The 21,436-nt window shown below is 46.8% G+C and overlaps 1 protein-coding gene across 2 annotated transcripts in view; it reads right to left on the reverse strand.

Moving 5' to 3' along the window:
* Vps13d (vacuolar protein sorting 13 homolog D) overlaps positions 1-21,436 on the reverse strand; it is a 213,117-nt gene that overhangs the window by 63,666 nt on the left and 128,015 nt on the right. For both annotated transcript variants that reach the window (XM_051173625.1, XM_051173624.1), the window contains 5 exons: positions 17,428-17,577; positions 16,502-16,598; positions 14,113-14,261; positions 7,514-7,648; positions 6,344-6,511 (listed from right to left, as the gene is read on the reverse strand). In XM_051173625.1, the coding sequence (XP_051029582.1) occupies positions 6,344-6,511; positions 7,514-7,648; positions 14,113-14,261; positions 16,502-16,598; positions 17,428-17,577 (699 nt within the window). The remainder of the gene's footprint in view (positions 1-6,343; positions 6,512-7,513; positions 7,649-14,112; positions 14,262-16,501; positions 16,599-17,427; positions 17,578-21,436) is intronic.

Genomic DNA, 21,436 nt, shown 5'->3' on the forward strand with positions numbered 1-21,436 from the left:
CCTCACGCTTAATTAGACATTTCCTTCTTAGAGATATATGCACAAGAGGGCTTCCCCACTGGAGCAGAACAGGAAAGGTCATTTCCCCCATGCCTGTCGACTGAGTGCGGGTCCCTCTGCTCTCCTGTGGTCATGCTGGGGTCCCTCTGTTCCCCATAAGCTAGGCCTGAGCATGTTATCATCTGGCTATGAGGCAAGGCAAAGGTCCATCTGTTAGCCTTTTAGAAGTGCCTTTTTAACTGGGCAGTGGTGGCACACACATTTAATCCCAGAACTCAGGAAGCAAGAGGCAGGTGGATCTCTGAGTTCCAGGCCAGCCTGGTCTAGAGAATGAGTTCCAGGGCAGCCAGGAATAAACAGTGAAATCCTGTCTCAGAAATAAAACAAACAAACAAACCCACAAAAAAAAAAAGAAAGAAAAAAGAAAAAGGAAAAAAAGAAAGAAAGAAAGAAAGAAAGAAAGAAAGAAAGAAAGAAAAGGAAAAGAAAAGAAAGAACCCTTTTCTTCCATGGTCTTCCCCAATAGGCAATAGGGTAGATTATTTAATGTAATACTTTGACAGAAGCGTCAATTCTTCAGCCCCACCATCCACAAGGATTCTGCTCCAATCTGTTTTTATCTCCACTTGGATTTTTGTGATTTCTCAAATGTCTCACACAAATAACACCATGGTTAATATGTGATTCCTAAGCCTGTAAGAGGAAAAGCCATTTTCCTTTGCCTCTTGTCTCTGAAACACTCTCTGCAAGGGAGGACTTGTTAGCAAGACTCACAGAGGATACTGACTCCAATACTGAAACATATTCTATAGCATAAGGGAAGACTCAAGAAACAATGACCAGCAAAGTTCTAGGAACTAGAAGACCCAGGGGGCATCCAAAGCTCACCAACTTCCATCAGGCCATCTTGGTGGCATTATTTCTAGATCTGTGTTCCTTCATCTGTAAGTTAGTGAGGGTAACACCTCCCTACCCGCAGATGTCAACAAGGAGAAGTGACCAAGACAGAGACTACTGAGAAATGGCCAAGTACCAATGAGGACTAAGACTTTTACTTTCCTCCAAGAAGCAAACTACAGAACAGGCCAAAGAAGTAAGCATAAACTTCTCAAAATGACACACTGTTCCCAGTGTTCCCCACCTGGCCTTTTAACTCAATTGCTAAGCATCTGACAGTCGTGTGCTTTTACAGAACCCAGAGACAAGATGTCTCTACGGGCCTTAAAAGGCTGTGGGAGGGACAACAGGGGAGAAAGAAGGAAGGGAAGAGAGCCACCGAGAAAAACAAATTAATGGTTTGCCGTTAATTGATAGTAGGGATACAGTGTTTCCTAGTTTCAGGCATTCTGAGCTGAAATTATAGTATGTTATTAGATTATTTTTAACTGTGCATATGCATGCATACACATGGATGAGTGCTGTGTCCACGGAAGCCACAGGAGGGTGTCAGATCCCTTGATGCTGGAAGTATATATAGATGTTTGTGAAGTATCATGTGGGAGCTGGGAACTGAACTCAAGTCCTCTACAAAAGCAGTACGTGTTCATAACTGCTGAATCCCTTCTCCAGTCCTTCAATGTTAGTATTAAAATGACAACCTACTTGCCTAGAAATTCTGAAAGCAGTAAAGTAACACAGAGAAGTTACAGTTCAGCTCATCCACACCAGAAAAGAGGTCTGAAGACCACAGTCAGGTTACACATTGTGACTTTTTACTATGATATTGACCAAAAAAGTGCTTTGACAATTATAAAGGAAAAAGAATTCAAGGAAAATAGAATCTTCCAGACACATCTTCAGCTCTAAAAATTAGTTGATGTGTGTAAAAATTAGCTGGGATTGGTGCCTCATACCTTTAATCCCAGCACTCAGGAGGCAGAAGCTGTCAGTTTGAGGCCAGCCTGGTCTACAGAGTGAGTTCCAGGACAGCTAAGTACACAGAGAAACCCTGTCTCAAAAAACTAATAATAATAATAATAATAGAATTTTGTAAAGGTTGAATATAGCTCATGTTAACTCATTCATCACACTATTTACGGGAACACCAAACCTGAAATGAAGGACAGCAAAGCACATTACTAAGCTTTTCAGTAGCCATCACTGTACTTAGACAGGAAACCCACTGCTTTGGGGAAGACGGACCTTTTTCTCTTTGATCTAGTCAGCTTCACACCCTTCTGCCACCACACAGCTGTACCTCAGTGATGAGGTAAAGTCCCCGAACCGTGCTATTCACTAAGATAGCTTCAGAACCCCACTCCTGACTGAACGGTGCGAGGGAATGTAGGGTTGTCATCTACTTTCTGCCAGGCAGGGGAGCGGCCTCCTCAGCTGCAGGAGAGAAATGCCAAAGCTGTTCTTGGGAACCTCGGCCACTGGGGTTCCCATGCACCACTACCACTTCACATCCCTGTGCCTAACAGGCTCTCTGACCACCCAGATGTTTAAGACTTGCCTGTGCTAGGATGGGTCAGTCCGCAGCAGATACCTTCCTCTAACTACACGGAATTTAAACTAAGGGAACCCTTTTAGCCTTCAAGGCTATTAGGGAAAAATTAAAGGAAAACTCTGATGTCAGACATGTGAGTAATTTCTCTACATGTGACAGCCTGAACATACCCCATGTGAGGCAGAAAAGGAATCCTTCAGGTAACTTAGGATCAAAGGGTTTTTGAAAAGAGAAAATCCTACATTCTCTAAGGGACAGATGACTGTCTGAAGCACATCTCACTCAACTTAAAACCATGCCAACTTAAACACAGTAAAACCCATTGCTTACGAGAAGCCATCTACCTATTTCTCGCTTATAGGTACATGGAAAAGCTATTATGGGGATAATCAGCTCGACAATAAAATGGAACAGTCACACGTAATGACAAAAACAGACACAAGTCATAAATTGCCGTTCCCCCTTCAGAATCCACACAGAACATTCTTTTGTGCGGAGATCTAACTTTCTCCTTGAATAAACAGTGCGTTAGTCTCGTCTGAGCCTTATAAATACACTGCCTGCAAAACAAACACAAACAAATGCTAGTTCCTAAACAAAAGGCAGCTGGGCTTTCCCTGCTTGCTGCAAGGCCACAGCAAATGGGGCAGGCACTGGGGCAGGGCCTGTCTGAGAAGCTCTGGAAAAGGAAAGTCTACTGGACTGAGCTGTCCCAGATCTGGTTTCCTGGGACAAAGGGCCAGTGCAGGGGAAATGGCTCAGCTGTACACTGCTGCCCCAAATAGGAAGCAAGGGATGGGGAGAAAACATCATCTGAGGTAGAGTTGGACTGCAGAAGTCACCCAAGGCCAGCCTCATTCACAACCTGACCATATTGATCTTCAGAGGGGCTAAAACCCTCGACAGTTCATGCTGAGTGCAGGCAGGACTTTGGTTTGGTTTCTGAGACAGCATCTCACTTGGCTTCAAATTCACTATCCTCCTGCCTCAGCCTCCTGAGTGCTAGACTTTGACTGGACTCAGGGAACTATTAATAACAAGGCAGGTGTGTGTGTGGGGGGGGGCATGGAAGCAGAGAGGAACACAAAGTGGGGTCACGAGTAGGAGTCGAAGAGGCAAATAAAGATGATCAAAATACATTGTAGCAATGGATGCAATTCTCAAAAAAAAAAAAAAAAAAAAGAGTGATCTGGGAAAGGTAAAGCTACAGCCATCTGCTAACTAGGGTCAGTCCTTATCTCTGAGCTTCAGTCCCTTCACGGACACACTAACAATGCCTAATGTGACCCGGTTACCTAGGTAGACAAATGTCACCAGAGCAGAGCCACATTCCTAAGCACTCAGCTCTCAGGCCTGCTGTTGAGAGGACAAAGGAGATAGGAGAGCAGCAGACTTACCAGCTAACAGAGCAATGGCCGTGTCCAGTAACAAGCTTCCAGTAGGAAGCTAGCAGTTGTTAATGCTTTGTATTTTCTAAAGTGCCTGACAAAAGGTCCTTAGATATACAAGGGGAGTGGGGGGGGGGCTAGAACGAGATGGACTTCGAGCAAGTCCAACCCTGTCATTTTTAGTTACTTGACCTTGAAAATGTTTCCTAGTCCTGTAAGGCTGGTTTCCTGATTTGCAGGGTAGAGATTAACCTTCTGTCACTGGCCTCATACATAGAAGGCATTCAGTAAGTGTGGGCAAGGGAAAGTGTGATCCACATGGCAGTGCTGTGCTCTGTCCCTGCATTTGGACATTTCTCTATTAATGCTGTTGGCATCAGGAATGCCACAGAGCTGCTGGGCAGAGGTGTTGCACGCCTTTAATTTCCCAGCAGAGGCAGGTGGATCTCTGTGAATTCCAGGCCAACCTGGTCTTCAGAGTGAGTTTCAGGACAGCCAAGGCTACACAGAGAGACCCTGTCTCAAAAAACAAAAATAAAAGAAGAACGCCACAGAACTACCAGCACTTTGTCCAAATCACAACAAACAAACTGACTTCAACACCAGAGCAAAGTGGGGTGGCTGACAGTGGCTCAGTGAGGGACAGGCCACCTTCTGCCCTCTTCCTCACTGGAACTCAGCATTCTGATTACTCCCCACAGGCCCAGGCTATCCTCTGCACTTCCTTAAACTCATGTGTGCAGACAAACAGACAAAAGAGCTCAGCACAGCAACCCTGAAGGTCTGGTTTTAACCCCCAAACAGGGAGGCTGGAGAGCTTTAGGCCAGCCACACATACAGCAGCAGCAAAGATGGTCCGGCCTGGCATCAGCAGAAAGACCGGTCCATGTCCAGAGGGAGCTTTCTCATCCTGCAGCTAGATGGACTTAATTTTTTAGTAACAAACCCAGGTTTATCAAAATAAATTAGAAAGCAATTTCCGTCAGTAGCCTGTGACCCCGATACTGTTCAGCTTACTGAAGACAAGATGAACTCATGAAATATGCTGACACAGTTAACAAGGTTTGCAGTCAAGCAGCTCTGGCCTGGAAAGTCCCTTATGCAAAAGCAATGGCACTATAAAGTATGGTTTCCAATAAAACTTAATAAAAAGCTTTAAGTGTTTACAATGAAATGTTGCACGGTATCTGCTGACATGGAGTCCAAGAGCTAAATGAAGGGCTTGGAAGTTGAGCTGCGATGCACTATGATGTACATGGCTGAGGGCAGCCTAAGACACTCTCCCAAAGAGATGAATGCCACCTTTCAGCCCCAGCGCTAACTCTTGCAAGTTGTGCTCTAAAAATTCTCTTTCTTCTTCTTCTTCCCCTTCTTCTGAAGCAAGACTTGCTTGTGTTGAACCACAGAGCAAACACTTCTGCTATGACCCAGAAACACCACAGCCTCAGAGACGCTGATCCCAGGGAGATTGTCCTCCCTGGTGGCACTCTTGAAAAAGACACTCATTCACTGCCCCACACACCATATGAACAGGAACGAACACAAAACAGAGAAACTATTCAACTGCACCTTTCCACCTGCTCCAAAGCATGGGGGGATGTGGGAGTGGGGGTGCCCTACCACAGCCACTTTTCTTCCCAGCAGCCCTGGGCCTCACAGGAGTCAGGCCGATGGGAAGGAGCGGAAGCACCCACAAGTGCTTCCTCAGGCTTCCCCCATGATTGACAGGACAGTGTCCATATGAACAGATGGTGGAGCAGAGAGGAACAGGGAGGAGAGAGGCTTTTGGGGAACAAGGTGGGCTCTCAGACAATTCGCATATGCCACGGAATAGCTCTGCACTCGGCCACCTTCACACACAGAGCCCAACAATAGACCACCATAATGCCCACCAAGCAAGATGCCAGTGCAAAGCACAGGAGAGCAGCCCCATTGTCCTCCCACGGCTAGGCTCACACGGCTTGGAGGGCCTCTATACTATTGGAGCCCACTTAGCTCAGACTTTCCATGGAGTTGTGGGGCTTAGTTGATAAATCTCAGATAGAAGGTGTAGCTCAATTCATACTGTTTGGTTTGGGGGGGGTTACTTTTTATTATGGATGGTGCCCGCGGCCTTCGGTGCACTAGGCTAAGTGTCATCCAACTGAGCCACAACCTTAACCCCTCAATTTCATAATTACCAAAAAAAAAAAAAAAAAAAAGCTAGTTCATTCTGTTGGTGTCGGGAAGGGTACACAAAGCCCAGGCAAGGGTCAGGAGACACAGGAACTGAACAGGCATGCTGCAGAGCCAGGAGAGGGGAAAGAAACACGATTTGGAGCATGCTCACTGGCCCTGCTGGCAGACCTCTACAGCAGAGGCACGGCAAGGCATTGCAGCAAGGAGGGAGAGGCTGTGACTGTGGCTTCTCCAAGCCAGCTAACCACCAATGAAACTCCAGTGACACAGAGGCTGCTTGAGGCTAATCACAGGGTTTCATCACATGATTCCATCCGCATTCCCTTACCTTGGCAGCAGAATTTGACACTCCATGGGTAACATTTCTTATGAGGCCCCCGACATTTCCATACTTTATCAGTCCTGTGACCCCTTCAGAAACGTCATTCAAAAGGCCCATGGGATTGCCAAGGAAGTCTACTGATCCTAGGATCCGAGCTGCCTGGCTGAGGAGTTCCTGTGGGATGGAATGGGGGAGGAAAGCCATGTCAGTGCCAGTGTCCCAGGAAGAGGTTAAGGGCTCTCTCTCATCCTCCAGGACTGTCAATGACTTTTTTAATCTTCTTCACCCAGCAATGACCTCCTGTGCTCTCATGAATGCTCCTAAACTTCACCCAACACACACCCTGGGGGACTGTTTTCAATATACTAATAAATATGCTTCACGGCCAGTTAGGAGAATAAAAGCAGCTGTGAGACTGGAAGGATTCTTTGGGGTTTTTATGAACAGCATCATACTCTCCTTCCCACCATCCCTGCTAGGAGAATCCGGCAGGAGCAAGGAGGGGTGGTTCTGGAGTGCACACTCAGCTGGAGCATTCGAGGAGACAGGGAGCCTGGCTTGCAAGCAAATCCCCACTGGACCCTTTGCCTGCCTGATGCCTGATTCCTGAGTACTTGCTGTGCACCTCCCTAGAGGTAGAAGGGAAGATGGCTCCAGTTAGGGAAGGAAATGAGTAAGCTTTGACTGTGTGTGTGTGGGGGGGGGAAACCTTTGCATAATATGATGACCCATTAAAGGTTCTAGATTTGGGGCTGTGTAATCCATATTTAAAAATGCAAAATGGAAAATGTCCAGTTTGGTTAAAAAAAAAAAAAAAGTCAAGTTCAACTCAAGGTCAAGATCTCAGAAGCACTAAGAACAGTGGTGCAGTTGTTGAAAGCAGGCCATGCCTGGTACATACATAAAGAGTTCACAGTACTCTGTGCTGTTACTGAAGCATCAACTAAGCCACTAAGAGCTGTGACTAACCAAGGGAAGCCCCTGGGACTGGCCCTGAGGAAAAAGACAAACAGACCATAAGTCAGTCTTAGGATTCTCAGGATAACTATGGGGGAAGTAAGAGGCATGACCTGACCCACAGTGACATCTTAGTAACAGATTTCCAACACCCAAAACAAAGCTGCTTGGCCCTGGGTGGCCCTGCACCACTCCACCACTCCCTGTCTGCATGCACACCTCTTGGAAGTGCTTAAGGATGTCATTGATGATGAACTCCTTGGTCTCATAGGGATGCACCCGAGTGAATGGGTCCAGATTGATCACAGCATCTTCAAAACGAATGAGTGGGAATCCCAGGGTGCTTTTCAGGGCCTAGTTAGGGAAGAAAAGAAATTTCAAACTTCAGAGACAGGATGATTTCCTGGGGCACTATAATTCTAGAATCCATGACAAACTATAAGTTATGTATTAACATTTAGACATAAGGATTTCTCCTAAAATTACAAAAGTAAAATATAACATTACAACAGCAAACACTGTTAGCCTCACAGTCTGTTTGGAACCTATGTTTGCCTAGTTCTCCTTTTTCAATAATGTAAACTGCACAGGGACACCACATTACCACACAACACTTAATTGTTTTCTCTTTTTTTTTTAACATTTCTGCCTCTTATCTTCACTTGCCTGTTCCTGGGAGGGGGGGGGGGAGGTAATGGGCAAAGAGTGTGCACATGTGTTGAAATGCAAAGCTGATGCTGATACCAAATCTTTGTCAACTCTCCATCAAACCCAGAGCTCCCAGACAGCCAGTCTTAATAGCCAGGTTGCTCCAGGGATCTCCTTTGTGCTTTCCAAAACCCAACCTACAGGTAGGATGCCAAGCCAACTCATCATTTTATGTGGGGCTCTAAGGACCACAACTCCAGTCCTCTTGCTTACAATACCTACAACCACTAAGTAAGCCATTGCTTCAGGACCCAGTTAAGAAAGCAGACCTGCCCTCTACACAAATACCCTTTCCTCCCTCCACAGACTAAGCTCTTCTGATTTGCATTTTATATAAATGGATTTGTTACTATGAACTTTGCTGTATTTTCAAAAGCCTTCCCATCTCATTAAGACTCCCATCATGTTTGACAAACACATACACACGCGCGCACACACACGCACTCTCTCTGTTTCTGTTTCTCTCTCTCTCTCTCTCACACACACACACACACACACACACACAGAGCATGGCAGTTTGTACTTGATACTCCAGAGACAGACAGATCCTTGGGACTTGCTGGCCAGTCAATCTACCCTTGTCAGCAAGGCCTGGGTCAGTGAGAGACATTATCTCAAACACAAGGTGGCTAGGTCTGGAGGAATAATGCTTAAGGTTGTCTTCTGGCCTCTATACACAAATGGGCACACACACAGCAAAATAAAAGGACAAATTAAGCCCTGAAAAACACTTGTTACTTCCACCAAAGACAAGACTTTTATAAAAAAGAGTTTGTAAAATGAGAAGAGATAAAAACCAATAACCTGTCAGGAACCTGGCCAGTGCTAGGAACAGACAGTTCACAGAATGAAGCCAAGTGCTTATTCTGGAGAAGAACAAAAACAAACAAAAAATAACCACCAGAACATACCAAGGAGCAATGGTAGAGGAAGGAGAGCCCGAAAAAACATGGCACAAACATAGTCTAATACCAAACTGCAGAGGACCAGACAGAGACAGGCAGGAGAAGAACACTGCTCTGGTACCACGGGATGTCACTGGTAACACCAGAAGAAAGAATTAATTTTAGGGACCCAGAACTAAGTTGCCAGTTTGGTGGCATACACCTCTAATTCTAAAACCTGAAAAAGTGAGGCAGGAAGATTACCAGTTCAAAACTAGTCCGGGGTACAGACTAAGTTCAAGGCCATCCTAACCCATCTTGCCATCCAAAATGAAGATATGCTAAGTGCATGACCTAAAGTCATATGACTAGCTATGAGCAGAATCCAGACTTGAATATGTTGTTTTTAACAGCAGCTACCTATTCTACCTTTTTGATAGAAAGCACACAGGCCAGAGAGGCCAGCTTAAAAAGAAAAAAAAAAAATTCTTCTCAAAACTATTTACCACTCATTTGACCACACCCGCCCACCCCCCTCAACCTGAGTGCCCAGTAAAGAGTGGGCACAAAAGAGAGCGTGCCTGGATCTCCCTCATTTCACTGACAGAAAAAAATGACAGTCAGCCAATTTAACTCCTTCATTCCCAGCCTCAGGCCAAGCATGCTGTGAAAGGGACTAAAGCCTGGGCACATGGAGTGTGAAAGGGACATGGAGTGTGGACACACGGAGTGTGACAGGGACATGGAGTGTGAAAGGGACATGGAGTGTGGACACATGGTCTTACTTTCTTCTCAGGAAATAGGAAGTGTTAAACAAAAGCTTTAAAAAAAACAAAACAAACAACAATGACAAAAAAAAAAAAAAACTAACATAAAAAACAAAAACAACCTAACATTAAAGAACCTTTGACTGGTACACTGCCACAAGGACCTTTGACCTCTAGGCTGCCAAGGCCTCACAACAGGCACCATCCGCCCTAGAACCAAGGAAGTCCCCAGGCTGGAGTGAAACTGTCTTCACCTAGTCATGTACTGCCCGGGTCCCTTCTTTGCAAAGGCACAGGCCAGCCTGTTGGTATGAATGACTCTGCCATCTTCAGGCCGGCGTGGTCACTGGAAGGAGGCATGACGAGGAAAGAGCCACACAGGATTGCTCCCTCCAAGGGACCGAGGGACTCCTCACATACAGTAGGACGCGGCACTGACACTTAATTACTCGAGTAGCAGTTTCCTGTTGTAAAATGGATTCTGGAGAAAGCAACCCTGTGCTCATAAGTTCTTAATAAAATAGGAAACCGTTCACTCCCACCTCCCAGACAAAACGGCTGAAGCCTTCCAGAGACGGGGCGCCAAGTAGAAAGAAGAAATACCTGTCCACAAGGCCTCAGATCACAGCTAGTCCCTGGGCCTTGTCCTTTCCTTTCTTAGTTTATCCCACACTAAACAAAACTGTCTGGAATTCATTCTCTAAAGGTTTATTTATGGCACATAGAGACTGTTTATGTGGAGCAGGGTATTTGCCGATTTCCCTTTGGGGACAGTGTTTAAAGCTATGGGGCTACTTCCCTCTCTGGCACTTTCTGAAACACAATTAACAATACTGGATCTTTTTTCCTTTTAACAAATCTGGTTTTTATTTAGGGAGGGGAGGGAAAAAGTAAAGGGTCTGAAGTTTCCCAACAAATTATTTCAAGCCTTTGAGAAGACAGTTTTAGGCTTTTTAAATAGTGTCTTTGTTTGAAATCCCCCCTTGCCCCCGCCCGTTCGCTCTCTGACCATTAAAGTGTGGGTTTTCTTCCAAACTAGATTGCTCAATTAAGGTCCTTCTTTTGTTATACCCAAATGCTCTAAATGGGAAAAGGCCTGCTGTAGGCCACCTTTTGAAACCCTTTAAAGACCCCCTGGTATCTTTTGATCTTTAAAGGAGTTGGGGAAACCCCCATATAGAAGCTACCTGGTTTTTCAATATGACCACATGCAAACTCCACACAGAGCATGAAATGACGGGAGGGACGGCTGTGCTTGTCTCTATGAAATGGAATGTTAGCCTCTCTTCTTCTGTCAGTCATGAATCCAACCGACATAGCAGATGCAGATGGGTTCGAATCACCCCGACAGCCAGGATGCCTTTGAGTCAGCAGACAGACACTGTATCTAGCAACAATGTACCTCAGTGTAAACCTGGAAAGGCCCCCCTCTGAGATTTCTGACAGCCTCACTCCTGCCTGGGAATCCAGAGAATGGAAGCAATTGTTCCTTCAATGCTAAGACAGGCTTACCTTTGAGTCAGACCCCTGCGGCTGCTGTTCAGGGAGAAGGCTTCATTTCCTAAGCACATGTTTTTAGTGATTCCATCCATATTCATCAGAAAGAGCATATTGCCCTTCCTAAGAGCTCCTAATAAAGGGCTGTTACTCTGTTAGGAAACTCCGAATCAATGATATTACCTTAGGAGCCCCAGACTCCAGTAGGAACACTCAAGGTATGGCAACATGGTGACTTCCACAAGCCCAGAGTTCAACTCTAAAGTCTCAATTCCCAACACCCTGCCTGAAACACAGGTGTGCCATGGCATCTGCTTAATGGTGCTCTGAAAACAGTCCTCCAGTAGGGTGGGTGCCAAGAATCAGCCTGAAGGACTGGGCTCTCTTCAGCAGAGCACACATGGCATTGGTACCCCAGGACTGCAGGGGACACATGGCATTGGACTGCAGGACACATGGCATCGCTACCCCAGGACTGCAGGGGACACATGGCATCGGTACCCCAGGACTGCAGGGGACACATGGCATTGGTACCCCAGGACTGCAGAGCACACATGGCATTGGTACCCCAGGACTGCAGGGGACACATGGCATTGGACTGCAGGACACATGGCATTGGTACCCCAGGACTGCAGGGGACACATGGCATTGGTACCCCAGGACTGCAGGGGACACATGGCATTGGACTGCAGGACACATGGCATTGGTACCCCAGGACTGCAGGGGACACATGGCATTGGTACCCCAGGACTGCAGAGCACACATGGCATTGGTACCCCAGGACTGCAGGGGACACATGGCATCGCTACCCCAGGACTGCAGGGGACACATGGCATCGGTACCCCAGGACTGCAGGGGACACATGGCATCGGTACCCCAGGACTGCAGGGGACACATGGCATTGGTACCCCAGGACTGCAGAGCACACATGGCATCGGTACCCCAGGACTGCAGGGGACACATGGCATTGGACTGCAGGACACATGGCATTGGTACCCCAGGGCTGCAGGGGACACATGGCATTGGACTGCAGGACACATGGCATTGGTACCCCAGGACTGCAGGGGACACATGGCATCGCTACCCCAGGACTGCAGAGCACACATGGCATTGGTACCCCAGGACTGCAGGGGACACATGGCATTGGACTGCAGAGCACACATGGCACGGGTACCCCAGGACTGGAGACCAGGCTCTTCTGCTGGGAGCACTCTGAGAGGAATGCCGGGGTGGGGTGGGGTGGCCTGTGCTCTTTAACGAAAAGATTTTAAATCAAAAAGTCTTCCACTTGCAGGAAATGCTTAGCATTGGTTTGCTGGGTGAGAGCCAAGTGTTCTGGGGGAACAGACTTTATCAAACAAACCCGTTCCAAAGGTCACAAAAGTCAAGTGGATACTTGTGGATATTAGCAAGACAGTAGTTTTCCCATGGTTTTCCCCTCACTCCCTGGGTAATTATAAGCATCTTGAGCCTCCTGGGAAACACATTAGGGCAGATAAAACAGCAGGGCAGAGAGAGAAGGGTACAGCGCCACAATTCCCAGGATGCTGCCCTGGACCCTGCTGGCCCTCCCCTGCCCGCACTCACTGAGGCCATCACCCCATCCCAACCTCTTCTAGAATCTGAGGCAGAGCAGACAGCTGTCTCATCACCTACGGGTCTATTTTAGAAGCTGAGAGCTGGCAGGGTGTGGCACATGAGGCCCACACATGTGTTCTGTCAGGCCCACAAAGCTAGGGTTTTATTTTGTTGTTGTTGTTGTTGTTGTTGTTGTTTTAGAAATGTGAACCGGTTGCCAACATTTACAAACCAGGAGATTCCATATAAAAATGCAGCTTCCAAGCTTTGCTTTAAAAACCTGAACACTTGGCAGAGCTGGGTTCTTACTCGCCCATCCACAGCAATGGGTTGCACTGGGGCCGTGCTGCAGCCCCTCCTCATACAACTGCACCACAAGGCCGACCTGCAGCCTAACCTGCATGGGCATCTGAACCCAACACTGCAGGCTCAAGACTTTCCAGCTATCTAGGCGTTCCTCCGTGGAGAGAGGGTGGCGTCCTGGGTCTCCTGAGAGAAGGCGTCAGGCGCCAGTGCAGAAACTGAGTGTGCAGAGGGAAGAGGGGCGGTTGGACAACTGTCTTCAAGCATGTCACAAGGAAGAACCAGAAGCAATGGCTGCCCATCTGAGCAGGCAGATTTAGAGTCAAAGCAAGGAAAGGCATTTCAACAACCACCTCCCTGATCCTGCTCCCAGTGTCACCTTGGTACTACACAGGATGAAAATGCAAATGATGAGCTCCAACTTCTCACCTACCGCAGAAGGGCACCACTGAGGAGGTGTAGTCTAACAACGTCCTCCTGTGCCTGGGGAAGGGTGGCACAGTACAGTGGGGCACGCAGAGGTGACACAGACCTGGATTTGAATGTCAGCCCTCTCCCTTCCTTAAAATATGCTTTGCTACTCAGAATGAAAGTGGTGCTGAGGCTGTAACTGTCAACTATGGATCAGATGGTTCGTAGCAGGGTTGTGACCTGAAGCTGGACAAGGCCACCTCCCAGCAAGCTTATAGCTGAGTCTCACTTGAAGATAGCAGACCTTCCCTCTAATGGCCATCACAGTGGAAACAGATGCTCAGAAACGAGCAACAGGGACCTGGGCAGTGGGTCAAATGAAAGACTGTCTTGGTCTCAGTTAAAAGTTGGGCCAAGCCCAGGGAAGAGGTTTCTATTGCTCTGAGGTAAGCCTAGAGCTTTCCAAAGAGTAGATGGGTGTTGCATCATCCTGTTTTATCCTTTTTTAGTAATGCCCTGATCTTTAGCAAAGTTATAAGGTAACATTATACATGAGTTAATGAACATCTGTAAAAGGAAAGGTACCAAATGAATGCAATGGATCCTAACTCCAGTCAGAGAAAGTGAATAATCAACACACACTCCCCAGAGCGCACAGCCATCAGCTCACCTTGAGGTCCAGGGGCAGTTTGTTGGATGTGAACACACTCAGTTTGATTTGGGGTATGCTGATCTTGAGATTCTCAAAGTAGTATCGAGTTGGGGTTCCCCCCTGCTCCACTGACTTTTCATGGAGGTTTTCATCATATTTCCCCACCTCTGGTAGAATGGCAGCAGTAAAAAAAACAAAACCAAAAGCTGTTGGCACCATGATTCAAACATAAAAACCTATACAAACAATATGTAGGCATCTCGCTCCCTTAGTTTCTTGTGGGCTCAGCAATGCAGATAGTATCCAGATGCCATTTCTATATAAAAGCAGCTTTTTACCTGGGTTATTCATTGTAAACTGGATTGGATTAGCTTCATCTCTTAACCTGTGACTCTGTGCCACCCAGCAGATAGCATCTTGGAAAGCCAAAGGTCACAGGCTCATTTGCTGGAAACAGACTTTCCAGAACTATCGTTTTCACTACTAGTACCTATGATCCAGATCATATGGATCTAGAGTGATACTCTCAACATAAACAATACTATGAACAACCCTGTTCTTGAGAGCTGGGACAGCTACCTCCCAGCAGCATCCTCCCCAGCAGTGCGGGTCTCAGAAGCAGGGTAGTTAAGGCAGAGGACAGAGGAGGGACATGGGCTAGAACAGCAATGTACTCTTCATATGGGGAGATGCATAGTATCCATTCAGGCAGCAGGATCCCCTTAGCTTCCTGTGTCTCCCAATGAAAACCAGAGACAATGCTCACAGCTAGTCAGTATATTCCCAGTCAAAGGGGATATTAGTTCTACTCAAAGCAAGGATGCTCCAAGGAAGAGCTGCCTTCCATACTCAGGAAACAGAACTGGCTTCTGAAAATGGAGGAAGAGCTATGGAAGGCAGACAAGGTCGTTACAAAAGCCTGAGTGTCCTGTGCAATGCAGTACGAGATGTCCAAGAGGGACTTAGGGGGACACAAGAAAAGCAGGACCCATGAAACCAAAAGTGAATCTTACTGGGGAGGGACCAACAGAATGCCTGCTTACCTGCCCACCTGCCTGCCTGTTGGGCACTCAGGTGGCTGCCTGACTCCAAATAAACTGAAGCTTAAGGCAAGGGGAAGGCATAGCACTGGACAGACAGACAGACAGGGCCTTGCTCTTCTCCCCAAATGCTTGTCTCCATCAGGCTTTTACTTTTTTCTTTTTTGAGGCACTAAGGAATCAGCACAGGGCTCCCTACATGTTGTAGCACTGAGCAGACTCCCTAGACAAGCCTACACACTCTTAAAACTTCATTCTGTTTTATTTGTGGGGCTGGAGATTTAGGCTGAATTCTAAATTGAGAGTATAAATACAAAAATGTTTTTGTTGCATTGAGGGTGTGCATTTACACTACCCCTCTAGCCAACATGGCAGACAAATGCAGACAAGACCAAAAGCCTCTTTACCATCATTTCTTCAGTTTAGGTTTTAAAAGGCGAAGGTCATGAGCTTGAGCATGAACTACAGACACAGACGGTCTCAAAACAAACAAACAGTTGAGAGCGCTTCCTGCTTTTCTGGAGGACCTGAGTTCACATCCCAGCAGCCACACTGGGCAGCCCACAACCACCTATGACTCCAGCTTCAGGAGATCTGATCCCCTCTTCTGGCCTCCACAGGTACACAGAGAGAGAGAGAGAAAGATAGAGAGAGAGAGACAGACAGACAGACAGACAGACAGACAGACAGACAGACAGACAGAGAGAGAGACTTGCAAAAGATTGTGTGCCATTGGCTTCTTTCTTAGCTGTAGCCCTAAGTAGTCACCTAAGGCAAGAGAAAGGGCTGTGATGAGCAAACTGCGGACAACAGCTGAACTCTCCCTTCAGCCCTCAGGAAACTTAAACTTTCTGACAGCGATCTGACTCCCCCTCCAAAGAGCAGAGAGCATCAACAAGAAAACCTTTGTAGTGGTATAAGGCACAGGGGTACAGATGTCAAAAACCAATGATAGAGGTTAGGCAGTTTTTGTTTTTCAAACTAAACCAAAGCAACCAGCAAAAAGGCCTTTCTGACCCTAAACAAAGTGGCCTGCTAACTGATGGTCATCATTCTGTTCTGTGAGAACAGAGGAACAGAACCTGCAAAGCGCAGAGCAGGGTGTTCGACTTCCTAGTCAGCTGCCAGACAATGCAGGACACCCTGGCCCTCTTGGTATGCTTAGCTTGAGGACAAGGATATGACTCAAACAAAAAAGCAGGTTTGGAAAGTGAGTTGCTGAATTGCAATCCTGAGCCTGCTAGCTCGGGCTAGGAGGCAGAGCCAGCTTGGTTAGCATCTAGGGACCGACTATCTGCGTTTTACACACAGACTAACCCATCACTGTGACCCAATCTCAGGCAAAAGTGTAGAGTGTTCAGCTTTACCTGATTCTGCCTGGTCGTAGCCAAAGAAACTTAGTAGCTTGAGCAGCAGTTTCTCCTCGATTTGCACTGTGAACCTCTGGGCCGTGACCATGAGATGCTAGAGAGAAAGAAAACCCGGTTTATAGGCAATCACCGAAGCAGCTTTCTAACTACTGAGGGAGGCTGAGGCAAGAGGTTCATTTGAGCTCAGGATTTCCAGATTGCCTGAGCAGCACAGCAAGACCCTAGCTCAAGGCTTCTTTGCCTGCGTGATTTAATGATGCGTGGCTCGCCTCTCTTTGCCTCGTTAGAGTGAACAGAACTCCAGGTACTCAGGAGACACTTGGGCACCCTTCTGCTTGGTCCCCAGGGCCTCGCCAGGGAGAGGACAGCTAATCTACTGATCTATGATGGAGGGCTCAAGGTAGGCTTGGCCCCATCAGCACTGATGACGAAGGACCAGAAGGAGGGCTCCCACGGTTGTGGCTTGCTGCTATCACAGCTGGCTTCTACCTGGGGACCCCTCTAGGTCAGAGAGAGCTCTCATTTTTAATTCTCTGCTGATAGTACAAGCATGGAAGTTTACACAGCATGCTGTTTGTCCCAAGGTCAGACCCTCACAGCACTTCAGAAGTACCCCTTAATAATAGATCGCAGCAGCCTACAAGATACTGCTTCCCTCAGGAATGAAGACTCTGGCCTCCATGGTTCAGTACTACCAACGGTTCAGTTACAAAGTCAATGCAGACACAACGAGGGTACGGGGTGCCAAGAGAGGGCGCTCCTAACATTTCCCTCCGCGGTCAGATAAGCCACACGTGGCTCGGCCCTGAGAGCCACCTTTGTGCGCACACCATGCTGCCGCTTACTCTTGCTCTGTAACCTGGCTATGACAGAGCAAATGTGCCTCCTACATGCCATCGCCCCCAGCCTCCCTGCCAGCCCACCTTGTAGATGTTGGTCAGCGCGCTCTTACTGGGGAACTTCACCGCATTGACTTGCACAGCAGGGCCTGTCTCAATGATCTCATTCTCATTGCTCAAGGGCGTCACGTAGAGCATGAAGGGCTGAGTGGTACCAATGAGCTGATTGTCCACCTGGGGCAGAAAAAAAACCAGCAAAACAAAGACAAACAAGATGAGCTGCTTAGTGCCATAGTTTACCTTTGACTGCTGCCTCATCCTATGTAGGCTACTCAAGAGTCCCCTGGTCATCCCACCACCTAACAGCAAGAGTACACACACATTCTCATCTAAGACCAATGATGACGATGATGGGCAATGCGGTTACACCCGTAATCCCAGCTCTAAGCAAAGTGGAACAGGAGAACTGAGAACTTGAGGCAAGACTGTACCATACGGTGAGCCCCTGTCTCAAAAATAACAACAGGGCCAGCAAGATGGCTCCACAGATAAAGACATTTGCTGCCAAGGTCACAGACATGAGTTTAATCTCCAGTATCCATGTGGTGAAAGGAGAGAGAGGATTCTCTCAAATTGCCCCCTGACCTACACACACAGACATACAGACACACACACACACACACACACACACACACAGTGCTGTATACACACACATATAAATGCACAAAATAAATAAAAAAAATTTTATCGACAATAACATAGTAATAATAGAAATAACAAGGGAGTTACACTTCCTTAGGTGGGTAAAGACGAAGTTAGCTCAATTTAACCACTGTATAAAACATACATATTTAAAATTTCATATTTGACACAATTAAAAATTTGCCAATTAAAAAACAATTTCAAAATAAAAATTAAAAAAAAAAAACCCTTAATGCACCAGATGAGTAGCCCTATCATGCCCAAAAACTGGGTCACCACACACATCACAACCTGCAGTGCCTTGCACGATGCTGGTCACGTACCATGACGCCTAGGTGCAGGTCTCTAGCTTATTGGTGGAGCAGTAAAGGGCAGCCCTTGCCCAAACTAACCAATGACAGAACTGGTTGCATCTAGGCCTGTCCTGCCCAAGGCCAGGGTTCTTACTGGGGTGCTGCTGATGCTCCTCCCTCACTCCTAACTCCTTAAGGGTAAGAGAGCAGAGATGTTGGCCCTCTGCAAACTCTGAAGGCTGAGAAGTCTCTCCAGACCCCAAAGGCGACTTCTGATCTTACTCATTTTTTTTCTACTGCAATCATAGATGTTCATAGATTTTAAATATTTAGTGTCTTATTTTGTTTTGTTTCCTTCCTTGCTGCTTATATTTACTGATCTCCTTCAATTTTTCTTTTTTTAAACCTTTGTGCCTGTGTATGTATGGTCACATGTGTGCAGGTCAGAGGACAACCTTGGGTGTCAGTCCCTGCCTTGTTTGAGACGGGTCTCTTGCTCACCCTGCATACACCAGGATGAATACACAACTCATTGGTGTTTGTATGTGGAGGTCAGAGGACACCTCATGGAGGTCACTTCTCAACAGACCTGACAGCAAGTGCCTTTATCCACCAAGCTATCTCACCAGCTCTCTTTACTTATTTTGAACTTCTAATCAGGTGTATTCAGCCATATGCATGCAGCCCAGAACAGCTACAAACGCAAAGAACATGAAACATAGTAAAACATTCGGAGATTTCTCTTTTTTCTTCTTTCGGTTTCTTTCTTTGTGATTCAATTGCACAGTTCTCAAGTGAGGCTTCCAGAGATGACACGGTGTCACAATGTCAGAAGGCTAGAGTCTGTGATTAGGCATATCAGTGTTCACATGTGTCATGTCCTCTTGATTAATTAATTCTCCTATCATTAGGAAATTACCTTCTTTATCTCTGCTAATATTCTTTGTTCTGACATTAATCAGTGTGACTCCTACTTCCTTCCTCGAGACTAGTTAAAAGTGTAGTGTGCTTTCCCCCGCCCCTCCCCCAGGTCCTTTTTGTGTCTTTATAGCTAACAAATGGGGGTGGGGAGTTGGAGACAGGGTCTCACTATGTAGCACATGCTGGCCTTGAACACACGATCCTCCTGCCTCAGCCTCCATGCTGATTACAGGCCCTGCTAATGTGTGTTACTCATGGGGCAATTGGAACCATTAAGTTTTTGCCTGCCGTCCTGCTATGGCTTGCTATCCATCCCACATGTCACCTCCCCACTTTCTGCCTTCTCTTGGATCCACTTTATTGATTGCATACAACTGTTGTCATTTTGGGAGGGTTACAATACTTAAGTCAACGTGTTGCTCTAATGCTGTAATGGCATCACAGCACTTCGTGTACAGACTTTCAGCGCTCTACTTCCATTTCGCCCCTGCAGACTTCACACCACTGATGCTGAACATTTCACTTTCCCATGTGGTACAGAGCACAGCAGAGCTGCCATGCTGGAGACTCACTTGAGACGCCGGGTTGGTCATCCCATCACTTCAGGTTTCCTTCTCTACTTTGTAGCGACACCAATCCCATCAGCACCATTTTCTGTCTGCTGAGCAATGCTCGCTAATGCTTTTGGAAGTGTGGCCAGTGATGATAAATCCCCTTATCATTTCTATGTCTAAGAGCATCTTCACTTTACCCTTCCCGGTGCTTTGAATGAGGATGTCCAGAGAGGCCTGGACATCTAGTCCCCAGTTCAGGGAAGGATTGGCAGGTGTGGCCTTGCTGGAGGAGCTCTGTCACTAGGGGTGGGCTTTGAGGCTTCAAAAGCTCACACCAGGCCCAGTTTCACTACCAGTCTGATGTCTGGGGATCGGGATGTAAAACTCTTGGCTACTTCTCCAGCACCATGTCTACCTGCTCCCTACCATGATGACAATGGACTAATTAACCCTCTGAAACTACAAGCAGCTTCAATTAAATGTTTTCTTTCATAAACAGTGCTGTGATCATGGTCTATTAACCTCAATAGAACACTGACCGAGACACCCTTATTTTTGAAAGATACTTCTTCTGGGAGTAGATTTCTTGAATGACAGCTTTTTGTCCCTTTTCAACACTTCAAGACATTGCTAACCTCTTTCCACTTGCATTTTTCCCAACAAGAAATCTATTGTTATTATCTTTGTTATCTTCGTTCCTTTGAATATAATGTATTTAATCATGACTCACTTTACTATTGGTTTTGTACAACCTGACTATGATACCTCATAGCGGCAGAGAATTGGTTCTCTGCTAAAATCCATGAATGATGTAGCCTATAGAGCAGTGTTAGTTGCACACGGCCACACACAGCCTCCTGCAAACTTTACAATCTCTAAATGGCTTACAGCACCTCATGTAATGTAAGTGCTATAGAAGCGGTTGTTACCATTTGCTTAGGAAGCAATGATATGGAGAAAGGTCTGTGTCTATGGAGCCCATGGGCGTGGAAGGCCAACTAGAGTCTCCACCCAGGTTGTGTGCTATACACATCCATTTAAATTTTCATTTTTTGAAGTCGGGTTTTGGTTTTCTGGGTCTCTACTGAACTTTTTAAACACACAGAACTCCAGTGTTAATGTGTTCTAGCAGCGACTGTGTTAGCCCTGGAGCCATCTGAAGACACTCTCGCCCTCACAAGGCGCTGCTTTGCTCACCAACATGGCAGCTACTGAGAGGATGTAAGCCTTGTGGGGTGCTGGACATGTTTGCACTCCAATACAGTGGGAGGCTTGCTGGGGACACAGCCAATTTCCCGGGATCCTTTCAGATCTTTCTTTCATGATTTCCAAGACAGGGTCAGAGCAGTGTTCAACCTGCAGCCAATAAGCCATGGAGGCAAGACTTGCTTGAGACTTTTCTCAAAGTCCCACAAATTCTGGGGTTCTAGTGCAGCTCACAGCCAGCTGTGATTGGCACTCTGGCAAACCTCAGCCCACTCCACAGGTGCGCTGCTGTCCACTTAGCTGCCGACCCCTATGATGCTCAGTATGATGCTCAGTTCTGCTTTCTCTACACTCCCACTCTGCAGGTCCCTGATGTAGCCTCCTTTCCCAGCACCACAGCCTGGAAAGTTCACAAGC

The sequence above is a fragment of the Phodopus roborovskii genome, unplaced genomic scaffold, assembly GCF_943737965.1.
Source record: "Phodopus roborovskii unplaced genomic scaffold, PHOROB, whole genome shotgun sequence".
Taxonomy (NCBI): domain Eukaryota; kingdom Metazoa; phylum Chordata; class Mammalia; order Rodentia; family Cricetidae; genus Phodopus; species Phodopus roborovskii.